General features: G+C 33.9%; 1 protein-coding gene across 45 annotated transcripts in view; it reads right to left on the bottom strand.

The window, feature by feature from the left end:
* FIP1L1 (factor interacting with PAPOLA and CPSF1) overlaps window positions 1–12,732 on the bottom strand; it is a 313,257-nt gene that overhangs the window by 261,400 nt on the left and 39,125 nt on the right. For 26 of the 45 annotated variants that reach the window (XM_082462294.1, XM_082462275.1, XM_082462277.1 and 23 more), the window contains 3 exons: window positions 5,567–5,593; window positions 3,471–3,525; window positions 2,018–2,073 (listed from right to left, as the gene is read on the bottom strand). The exons of 2 other annotated variants lie outside the window; for them this stretch is intronic. In XM_082462294.1, the coding sequence (XP_082318420.1) occupies window positions 2,018–2,073; window positions 3,471–3,525; window positions 5,567–5,593 (138 nt within the window). Of the gene's footprint in view, window positions 1–1,963; window positions 2,074–3,470; window positions 3,526–5,566; window positions 5,594–12,732 lie in introns of all 45 variants that reach the window. 17 more of the 45 variants (XM_082462295.1, XM_082462302.1, XM_082462299.1 and 14 more) reach the window with 2 other exon arrangements.

Here is a 12,732-nt window from a genome sequence, read left to right on the forward strand (position 1 = left end):
ACTGAAACAAATACACAGGAATTTAATGACAAAGCAGAAAATGTTAAGTGCCATAAAAAAGGTAAAAATAAATTTTAATTAATTTTATAAGTAATGCTTACCGAGTATGTACATATTATAGGCACTGTGCTGAGTCCTTTATATTCAATTAACAGATGTGAAAAATAACCACCTCCAAGTGCAGAAAAGGGAAGGAACTTGGAGCTTGTTGGAGATGGGGATAATCAGAAAATTAACAGCTAATATTTGAGTGTTTATTAAATGGCAGGACTAACGTGCTTCAGTGTATTCTCTCTGATCTTATGAGGAAGAATTTTGCTCTCCATTTAATGGTTAAAGATCTATAAAAGTCACATAAATAATGAGAGGGGGAAGCAAGATTCCAACCCAAAGAGTATGACTTCCTGGGAGCCCAGGGGAAAAAATGTGATATAACCACTGAAACAAATAACAGAAAGACCACCTTTTGATGTGAATGAATGGAATATGTGGCTTTGAACAAGGTGGGTCTGAAGGACAGTACAAAACCCTGACACAGATACCTAGAAGGTTAACTGAAAGTATATGACTGATACTATGATCTGATCTCTCACCAAGACTTAACAGATTCTACTCCATAAATGCCTTTGGAACCACTAATTTTCTCCATCCCCCATGGTATCAGCTGAATTCAGGACTATAAATTTCTTCCCCTGGATTACTCTAACAGCTTCTTGTTCTCCCAATCAAGCAGGCATCTCTGCCCTTCCCACCTTTCTCCCACCCTACAAATCCCCAATTTCCTCACAGTAAGTAGCCAGAATGGACGCTTTTCAAATGTAAACCTAACAATTATGCAAATCAGCATAAAACTAAATGGCTCCTCACAGCCCTCTGACTAAGGTCTAAACTCTACAGCATGGCTGTAACGCCCCACACCATTTCTTATCTCATCTCTAGATGTTCATCGTATTCTCCACACTCCGACCACACCACACTTCATTCAGTTCATAAAGCCTACCACACTCTCTCACACCCCAATGTTTCTGAACATGATTTGAACCCCAAATCAAATTATCTACACCCCACTCCAGTGGAGTGGGAGACCCCTCCATCATGCTCCTATGATACCCTCTTCTGTCACCTGGTTGTTTCCTCATTAGCTTATAATTTGTTGAAGGCAAGCAAACCTATGTCTAGTTTACTGCATCCTTAAAACCTAGTACAATGCACAGCTCTTTTAAGATAAATGAATGGATCAAGAAATCTAAGCAGAAAGTGGTATCAGAAGGCCTTAGAAGGGATAAAGTTGTCAAGAGTGAACATGAAAGAGAACCTGCCAAATGATCTAGAAGAAAAGATAAACCAGTGAGGGGGAAAAATGAGAAAGAGGTTAGTCAGATACCGTGAGTTAAACAAAAAAGATTATGGACAATGAAGATCGACAATTTGGTGACAAATCCTAAATCCTTTTAGGAAAAGGCAAGGGACAAATATCCCCGTTGTGTCACCATTTGTTAATTTTTAAAAGTATAGTTGATAAAGAAATGAAAAGTATTCTGTTAAGTAACCTGGAATATATGTAGGACCTAGTTCTTCCTGTAGTAAATTTTTTTTTTTTAATTAATTTATTTATTTATTTTTGGCTGTGTTGGGTCTTCGTTTCTGTGCGAGGGCTTTCTCTAGTTGTGGCAAGCGGGGGCCACTCTTCATCGCGGTGCGCGGGCCTCCCACTGTCGCGGCCTCTCCCGTTGCGGAGCACAGGCTCCAGACGCGCAGGCTCAGTAGTTGTGGCTCACGGGCCTAGCCGCTCCGCGGCATGTGGGATCTTCCCGGACCGGGGCACGAACCCGTGTTCCCTGCATTGGCAGGCGGATTCCTAACCACTGCGCCACCAGGGAAGCCCTGTAGTAAATATTTTTTAATTGCTCTGTAAGATAGTACTTTAAACCATGGAAGTATGTTTCTATTGTTTTAAAAGTACTTAAGTACTTTACTGATTCAAACTGAATCTGGGCAATTAAAACATAACACTTACCATTGCCATATGGAAAAGCACGTGCAGAACGACTATCATAACCAGAGGAATGTCCACTGTCAAAGAAAAATATATTTTTATGTGTTGCAAGGAAGTTCTGAATTTTAATAATTTGGTGCAAATGCAAAACGTAAGGCAGAATTACGGCTTTTATTTAACCACCATATAATGGTAGCTGTAATTCTGTAACTTTATTTTTTAATACTTTAAAACACAGACTATTTAACCTCAAAACCTAACACCTACTTGTAAAGAAAATATAGCTTGTTAGTACTAACATGAGTAATCCAATCAATTCAGCCTGACTCACAGTAAGTAACAGAAACTTTGAGGTTAACAAAGTATTTCAGACTTTAGTTAAAATTTTGCCTTAAAAAACTGACTTTAATGATTAAAAATCAGAAATTCAGCCCTACTGATAGAATCAACAAATACTACTTTTTAACATTTTGATTGTGAAAACAAATATATGTTTAACAAGAACTTAAAATTAAATCCTATGGTCTCACAAGTCACACTTCACTGAGTTTTATCATTTCGTTTGAAAAACATATGCATGGTTTGATGTTATTGATGTAAAGTTCTCACAATTTTTCTTTTTATATAGTTTAAATCACTTTTTCAGAAATACAGTATTTTTTATAGAGTTTATTTGCCACTTAAGAGGAAATAATAATAGCTACCATTTATTAGTTATTTCTATCTGCAAAGAATGGTGCTGATGCTTTATATTCACTAGCTGTTTTAATCTTCACAACTCTATCAACCCCCCATTTGGTAAAAGAGGAATCTGAGTCTCAATGAATAGTTTTGAACCTTGCCTAAGAACACAAAGCTGGGAAATTCTGAAGCCAAATTTGAACCAGGTTAGTGTGATTCCAAAACCTGTGGGGTTAAACATGGTATTGCCATCCATGAGGTAAATGTTCTTTACCACAGCATTCCAAATAACATAAACCATAAACGCAGGGTATGAAAAATAAGGCTATTGCCACGCAGAAGGGATCCAATCTTCCTTTGTGGAAGCTGAGTTGCACTGGGTAGCGAGGAATAAGGCAGCTTTGCTCTGTGGTCCCTGAAAATAGTTATCCTTACTTAATCCTAAAACAGACATGCATTATTCATGATTACTAGTCATCTGTTTGTACATCCCACAAAACTTGACTACAGCCAAGTTTTTACAATCTAGGGGTTTCTTTAATAAGAGTATCGTAAATCAAAGCAAGATATTTCAAAATACTATCATTTAGTTTTCTTTGTCCTGTTTTGTTATTAGGCTATAGTTCCAACATCTTATATAAAAGTAACTAATATAGATCTAGACTTATGAATTAAAAGGCAGGTACTATTGTTTATAAAATTAAACCTCTGAAAATATTACCAAGATACATATGATTCTTCTGTCAGAAGCCTATCAATGATAAAAAAAGTTTACAGTATCCATACTGATTACCTTTCTATTGTTGGTATAAGAGATGGAGGTGGAGCGCCTGGTGGAGGAGGAAAACCTGAAACATTCAATCATAAGATAAAAAAAGTTAATAGAACATACACTTAATGCCAAGAGTTAAAGTTGCTGTGTGTCACTAAATTTCTCTGGGGATATAACGTGCTTCTCTATGTTATAATGGACAGAAAAAAAATGGAGCTTAAATTTATGAACAGATTTTTGGAGGAATATAACTTTAAGTGAACAGTCTGGTCTAATACACAGAGCACAAACTGGGAGTCAGGACACCCGGTCTTATTTTCAGCACCACACACAGCCCATTTTGTGAGTGTGAGAAAGTTAATCTCAATGCCTTACCTTTTCCATATATAAAACAGTAGTAGTGTTGCCACCAGATATATTTTAAGTATTTTAGAAGAAAAGCAAATAAAATAGCATTTACCTCTTTCAAAAAATATTTTGAGAGTTTATGATGTATAGAAATTTCCTTAAAATGTATAATTTATAAATAAAATCTTACCAGTAAATATATAAATGCTTAAGGCTGAGAACATCCATCATAAAATACGTTTTAAATAGCACAACCCTAAAGAACTAATTTATAAAGAAAAGCACATAATACAGTTTTTTAATTAGTTTAGAAAGGAAATAATTTGCACCTTTATATCATGAGGTCTGCATTCTGAATAATTCACAAAACCTAAATGAAATACCACAGAGTATGGCTACAAGGGACCTTAACAGTTAATCTACTCTGCACTTTCAAATTCAGATAGGCAATAAAATATCCCAACAAGACTTGAAGATTCTACAACTTATGATACCAATTCCTTATGACACCAATTCCTGCCAAGCTTTAATAACCCTGACTATTAGGAAGCACATTAAATTATATAATTTGAATCTCTCTCACTACAAATCATATGCTGATCTGCATGAGGACAAAAAGCAATCCATCAAAATACATGTTTGAAAACACTTCCACTAAGCTTCCTTTTCAGTATTCTAGGTAAAAATGAATCCCAGTTCTCCTAATCCTTCTCAAAAGTCCATTTAAATCCATTTTTAGCCCTGCTTCAAGCTGTTTCAAATTCACCATGCTCATCTTCACTGTGTCCAGTATTAGGTTCTCCTCTATTAAACATCCTAGAAGTGTAAAATTTAGCAATTACTACATTAGTCCTAGAGTCACAATCCTACTTTATATAGCCTTAAAATCACACTTCTTTTTAACCTATAAAGACACACCAATGATTCCTTTATGACTTTTCTTAATAAGTCTTTTTCAGACATATTCATACATAATCAGTGACTCTCTGTCCCACATCTAAATATGTATACTATCCCATCCCATGCTATCTAAACTCCACTATTTTCTGTTTATCAAGGTCATTTTGAATTTAGACCCACCCTTCCAAGCATTGTCACCTCTCATTCTCTTTATACTTGACTTTTAAAACTGAACTCAGTAAACACACTTGCTATCATATTTGTATCACACTACCAAAAAATAAAAAAATTAAAAAAGAACTGAAAAAAAATGTAAAAAACACCGGGCCACATATAAACTCCTATTGATCATATCTTTACAACAATGAACAATTTAATCACTGCTCTATGAACAACCATCTGCCCAGCTGTCAACCTATCTGTATGGTTCAGAACATACTTTCTCACAACATTGAGTTATGCCAGCAGGGTAAAAAAAAAAAAAAAATCAGAAACCATGATAAAGTCAAGATAAATGATCTTTCTCTTCTCTTGCAGTCACTTCATCATATATAAAAAATTCATTGGTCTGAAAAAACAATTTTTAATAAAAATTTATTTTTAATCCTATACTGTTTTCTTTAATAAATTGATATGGTAAGAATTTTCTCAGAATCTCTATTTCTACAGAAATGGGTAAGACAAGTATAAGAAAACTAAATATCTTAATCAAAACTCGAATGAAGCAAAGGCAGAGCTGAAAATAGGACCTTGAAATCCCAATAGCCTATTCCACATTCTAACCACATCAACACTGTCCCTCCTGTAACTGTAAGCTTGAAATTTCATGTTTATTAACAATGATGGAGAAAACATGAAAAAAGTTTTACCTGGAGGTGGTACAGTTATTGGAATACCTAAAAAACAAGTGATGAAATTTAATATAGTAATTGGATTTCATAACCTGTTATGTATTTATGCCATCACCAAAGAAAACCTTGAAATAAAACCCCTCGCCTCATTGTCCTGGCTTATTCAGTCAAAAGCAGCATTCTGTTTTCTTGCAGAGGACCAACAATTCAAATGTAACGTCAGACTTCCTGATGAAATCCCAGTCTAACAACTTCATAACAAGGTTTCCCCCACTAGTTGTAATCACAAACGAAGTGAGACATCAGTTAAAAAAGCACACCTGTGCATACACAAATATCAAACTCCATGAAATTAACACTAAGTTTGATAATCAACATCTGATCTTGTTATTTTAACAGTTTAATAGGGAAAGTGATCAATGGGTTCTTAAATACTGCAGGTAGTGCAAGGTAACTTGGAAGATGATGGATATTCACTTTAGTAAAGCTATGAGGGAGGTTCAAGTGTTAGTGTGAATTGTTGTACTGTTGTTGACAGGAGTGTGGAAAGGTTATTACTTCCCTTGACTTGTGGGAGCAGAGATAGGGGGTATAGCCAATTCATATATATAAACCCCTAGGGCACACTAAGTCTACTTCTATAGAAGTCAGTAAATACTAATTTGAGTGACTCTCACTCATTAGCACACATTATAAACTTTAAGAAATAAGCTATGTATAAACATTCTCAATTTACATTGGTCGAATGTGCCCATAAATCCTAATTTAAAATTTATGTGTCATGCAAATTACAACAGTTTCTTGTTTGAAGAAAAATGACATTTCTAAGTAGAAAAATTTTAAAAATAAAAAACTTTTTCAAGGAAAATTTTATACCATAACTTCAACAAAGTCAGAATGGTTTACTAAATCCAATCTTAAAAACTGCATCAAAACTATTCCCAAAGAGGAAAAAGTAATCTAATTCATTAACTAAATGCATAGGAAAAAACAGTGAAAAAAACTGCTTTCAAGTGTTTGCTTGTCAATGAAACATCTGTCAATAATTTATTTTAACTTTTTCTGTGCATGTTTTACCAGAATAAGAGGTTTATACAGAAAGATCTTAAAGCAGCAAGTGGCCTTAAAATGGAGAATGAAGCACCTTATTTAACCACCCATGCAATAAAAGGATATGCTAAACTTACAAAACCAAGAAGATTGAAAAAGATATATAAGGCAGCCATCATGTTTCAAAAATCATTAGGCATCCACAAGTCTACTAAAATGAGCTACACTTCATGGTAATTCTCATCCATCCTGAGGTACCTTGCTGCTTCCTATATTACTAAGCTAAAAGAATCCAGCAAACAATACAAACTAGCAGAGTCCCAGACACCAAACTAAATGGGAAATTAAGGAAGGTAGAGCATATTAAATGTTCTTAATGTCTACTATTACTTGATTTTCTTTAGAACAGTACAGATTTTTTTAGAGCACTACTGGACTTCACTATGTGACCTAGTTTTCACATTTAAATACATGACTATTTAAATGAATGACTATTGTCCTAGGTGTGTAAGATAAAAAACCATACCAAATTCAGCAACCCACTCTGTAATCCTAATAACTTTACCTAAGTAAATACACGAGCAACATGCATCACTTCAGCTAACTACAATGTGAATTCATGTGAAGTAAGAAAATACTAGTCAGCCCTCTCAAAATTTAGTCCTCAAAAACATTTATCAAACTTTCACAAAACATAAAAATAAAAGAATATAACCAAACTATTAAGTATGCTACGAAGGTAGTTAAAATTACAAACATTTTGCTTTAAATTTTAATCTTACTACAGTAGTATCATAGGACAGATTTTTAAAAAATCAACTGAAAAGAATTAAGAACACAAAAATTATGCAACATAGATAGACATATATAGATGTCTTTCCAAACAGTATCTACACATCAGAAAGCTGGCATGAGAACTTATAAAGGGTCCTTCTTGTGAGACCTATATTTCATCTAAGATAATTCAATGCAAATCTTTATTGGTTAGGTGTTCACTGAAACAGAACTTAAAAGTTGATGAAACACTATACAACCCATTCTTTGACAATAAGCAGATGTATTTTCAAAATGCTACTAAGAAAATTTAATATGTGATATAATGTTAAACCAACACAATTTTCATCTAAAATAATCACCGTTCATCGGTATTTGACTTTTGTTAACAAAAGAAACAATGTAATGAAAAAGAAAATGCATCTCAAAATTACCGGTCCTGTCTCCCTCAACAATCCCACCTTTCCTGGCCAACATACATGCTGCCCAGCCAACAGGCTTGAAATACACAAAGCACGCACTGTGTTTCTTTTTTGTATCCTTTATCTGTAAAATGAGTAGGGAAAAAATGTTTGTTTTCCTGGAAAGTTTTGTATACAATAGTAAAAGCAAGATTTCTATTACAGGCCAAAAGTTTTTGGAAAAGTAATATTCAAGTTCTAAAGGGAATGATGAATAGATTAGTGGTTTTGAAACTTCAGGGGCCATCAGAATCACCTCAAGAATTTGTTAAAACACAGACTGCTAGGCCCCTCCCCTAGAATTTCTGATTCAGTAGGTCTGGAGTGAGGCAGAGAATCTGCATCCCAAACAAGGAGATGATGATGTCGCTGACCAGAGACCATACTTTGCGAATCACTGGATTACATTCAAACTTCTCTACTAATTGCACTGCTGAGCACCTCAATATTCAAAACATATAAAATAAATTCCATTTCAAATTTTTATGAAACAAACAAAGCATGTGACATTCTGAAGTAAAACAATACAGCTGTATGACAGCCTATACTATCTGCCATCTTCAAAAGAAAGAGAATAGGATTTAACTAATTCCAGTATGTAATAAGTACTTGTAAATGTAAAGAAGCATACGGGTGGGGGGGGACCTAAAATCCTATTTAGGGACTGAAGGAATTGATGCAAAGAAACAGAAAGGCAGCAGACCAGCAAAACATATCAAGAGGAACTCATCTAAATTTCAAAAATTCTCACAAAGTTAAGAGAGGCTCTGTACTCAAAAGATAAATGAATCAAAATTATCTATGAACTCATTCTCAATGTATCCCATCATTATTTTATATAGCTATGGCAAAAAAGAGTGATGTGATAGGCAATCTCTGACGTGGCTTCCAGAGATCCCTGCCTCCTGGTATTCATGTCTTTTTATACCTCTGGTATTTATATCCTCCCCTTGAGTGTGGGCTAGATGTAATGACTTATTTCTAACAAGCGAAATACAGCAAAAATGATGGGATGTCACTTCCGTGACTAGGTTACAAAAGAGAGTGACTTCTATTTTGCTGGTTTCCTCTACTGGGTTCTCAGCATTCACGCTTTGATGAAGCAAGCTACCGTGTTGGAAAGGAAGTGAATCTTTTCAACAAAGAGGTCAGTGAACTTGAACAGAAATCTTTTCTTAGTCAAGCCTTTGAGATGACCATCTCAAAGCCTGTGAGAGAACTTGAAGCAGAGGACCAGCTAAGCTGTCCCCACATTCCTAACCCACAAACACTGTTCAATAATAAATGTATGTTGTTTTAAGCCGCTATGTTCTACAGTAATTTGTTATGGAGCAAGAGCTAACTAATACATAGAGTTACTACCTATCATTTCTCTATTCAGTTCAAATGAAAGAAAAAAGCACAGCAGAAGAACTATGTGAACTATGCTTCCTATTTCTCACTTGGAAATTACAAATTTCATCAACACTAAGTATGTTACAAATAGATAGGCTGATCACTTTCCTTATGTCTCACCAATTTCTACTTTCAAGTCATCAAGCTCGTAAGTAAATTCTGCACAAAAAAACTGAGTACAAAAAGTTTTATAAAAATCTTTAAATCTTACCTTCCACCACATGCTTTTCTAGGTATCAATATTTTAAATACTGTATATACACATACATCATCTACCACGTACCCTTTAAAAAAAAACAGGATGTAGACTACTATAAAATTATTTCTTAATAAAGTAAAATAATCACAAAGGTGCAAAAAGGAATGGAAGCAATTTTAAAGAAAAAATATGTTAAAAGGTGCTATGGTCACTAAACTTAAAGCAACAAAAACAGTTATCAGCATACTCCACACCTAAAAAGTAAAAAAGATAATTTTACATTAACTATAAAATGGGTGAACTATTTTATCTTTATTAAGATCTCTTAATCCTCCCATTATAAAGTAATCTAAAAGCCTATGGAAAACAAAAATTCTATGTTAGACAAATAAAAACGTCTCTGATAGAAATATCAATATTTTTACAAATAACTTGTAAAGGAATTAATCTCTACAAGCTCACATCTAATGGCAAAGTGACTGGAAGAGTAGCACAAACAAAAGGCAAATATTAAACCATAATTAAATTCTACAAAATACAGCATCTATGGTGTATTAAAAATATAAATATTATAAAGGGAGCGTCCATGGGGAAAAAAGACATTTAAAAAAATCAACATCCTGAAGGAGCTTTTAATTTCTATTAAAACTTAAATTTAAATTAACTTTAATTGTGCCAAAAAATACTGTTTGTTACAGATAATTAGCATTATACCCTACTCTGAGCTTACTGAAAACACTCTGACAGACTTGGTTTTTTAAAAAAAATACAGAAAAACACAACAAAATAGAAAACGAGTAGTGTTCTCAAAAACTTCAAGAAATTATTTTTCAAAAGGTATTTCTAGAAACTACATTTTTAAAATGCTTACATTTTTGGCAAACAGCATCAGTTAATATGCAGATTTGCTGTGTAAGACCAAAAATCTTCATGGAACTATAAAATCAGCTTAATAAATGTTATATTCACAAAATAGCTTCTCAAATAAAGGGACAAAATTGTACTTCCTCAAGGATGCAGAAAATATTCATCGAATACAGGCCAAGCTTCTGCCAAAGCAGCAGTTCTCAAAGTGTTATCTGGAGCTTCCTGGGCGTCCCAAAGGCCCTTCTAGGAATCTGCAAGGTCAAAACTCCTTTCATAAACACTAGGATGTTATTTGCCATTTTCATGCTCATTCTCTTACAAGTGTACAATGAAGTTTTCCAGAGGCTACATGACATGTGAAATCACAACAGATTTAATGTGGAAGCAAACAGGAGACTCCAGTTTTTTTCTATTAAGCCACATAGTAAAGAGATTTGCAAAAGTGTAAAACAAGGCCACTGTTTGCACTAAATGTTTTTTGTCATTCTGGAAAAATAATTTTTCATAAAAATGTTATCTTAATATGTAATGGGATTATTACGTATACTCTCAAAATAATATTTTAAATATAATATTTTAATTTCTCAGGTTTAATTTCTAATAAAAAATAGGTATAACACACATAAATAAAAGCTCTCTGGGGTCTATAGTAATTTTTAAGAGTATAAAGGGGTCTGTAACCAAAAAGTTTGATAGCTGCTGTGCTAGAAACCATACTGCTAACAGGAAAATAATCTAATTTTAGATTATCTAATAATCTAGTTTTCTGGTTCACTAGAAAATGAAAATAATAGATTTTCTGAAAATTAAGGAAGATCTTGAATAACCAGTGTTTGTTTTCAAGCTACTGTTAGTATGGTGGCAAGGAACCATATTAAATACTTTTTCATTTAAAAAAGCTAATCCAGAACTCACAACATTCATTTAGGACCTTACATGTTTGTTGTACTCTCCAAAACAAAACCTCCTCTAGTCTCTGTATAAATCCATTGTGGCCAGAAATACGACTGTGGCCTCTCTGTCACTTTCATGTATGTTCTAGATGTATGTGTATTTGAGGGGGAGAGGAAGCAACACACCTCTTCTTTTCTGTTAACTATCTGACAGTAAAAGTTCCTTGAATGAAGCTGTCTCTATCAATTCATCATTGCTAAGGAGTAACTGTCCACTCATGCAAGAAGCCACATCTGTAATCTTCCAAGAGCTGACCATAAATTTAATCCTCCACACCAGGGCGTTTCTGAGAGTGAATAGTAATAATTAAGCTGGGACAAAAGGTATAATAGGACTATTCCAAGCAAAACTGGATAACACCCCAAATTAAGGGCATTATACATCATTACTATATTTGTTCCATCATATACAGAACTACAGTCTTAAAAACTTAAGCATTTGAAAGCTAATGTTAACAAATGCAACATTAAAATGTTCAAATTAATTCTCCAAAGATTTTTTTTCATTTTTCCTTTATTTCTCAAGGAAGCAAAAAGAAAACCCAAGGTTTCTCAAAGACAAATGGAGTACTTTTTAAGGCAGTACTTACAAAAAGACTCCTGAACCACAGCTTTCTTTCATTAGTTGCTTATGCTTCTTAAGGTGATCTAAATTACAGTAAACTCTACAGAATATACTGTAAGCATGTGACTCTGTGGTAAATGGTAACTGAAAATGTGGCTTTAATCAAGGCCTACATTCATCTGGTATATGTATATATATCTATGCAGCCATACTGTAGTTTAAAGCCAGTGCTCGTTCTGATTAATAAGTGCCTGTACCAACTGTCAATGTGAAAATCCCTTTGGTGTTATGGATACATAAATATCCTGTTAACTCAATTAGCTAACATATTAAGGGAATGTCAAGTATACACAAGACCTCTGTGATTAGCACTGAGGGGAAACATAAATGGAAATACACAGCCTACGCTCTCTCCAACAGCTCACAATCTAGTAAAATGAGGAGTAATCCAGATAGTCTCAATTTACAAATATTTGGTTTTAATATGAATTGGTATCTTTCCCTCACTACCACCCCCAGCAAATATACCACAGATAGGTCTGCTTAACCAGCATTAGAATTCATCTGAATTTGTATTCCTTAAGTGCTGACAGGATGACATGGAAATGTTCTCTAAGGATAAGCATCAAAGGAAATCTGGACAGGTGTTTAAAATATGGAAAGCATGTAGCTGAAAATTAATATTAAATAGACAGCTTAAGCAATAATCACTGGTACTCTACAGTATAATGCCATAGATAATCTAAACATAATTAAAAGATTTGTCATCCTTATAAACAGAGGTTATATGGCAAAGAAATGGAATGATTTTGCCATTTTGAAAAAGAACGCACATCCAGATAATGCCATTGCCTATCAATATCCTACAGGGCTTCTAAATATTCTTACACCAGGGAAGTATTTATTTTTTTATCATTAGT

Source organism: Balaenoptera physalus (genome assembly GCF_965194825.1).
Source record: "Balaenoptera physalus genome assembly, chromosome: 5".
NCBI lineage: Eukaryota > Metazoa > Chordata > Mammalia > Artiodactyla > Balaenopteridae > Balaenoptera > Balaenoptera physalus.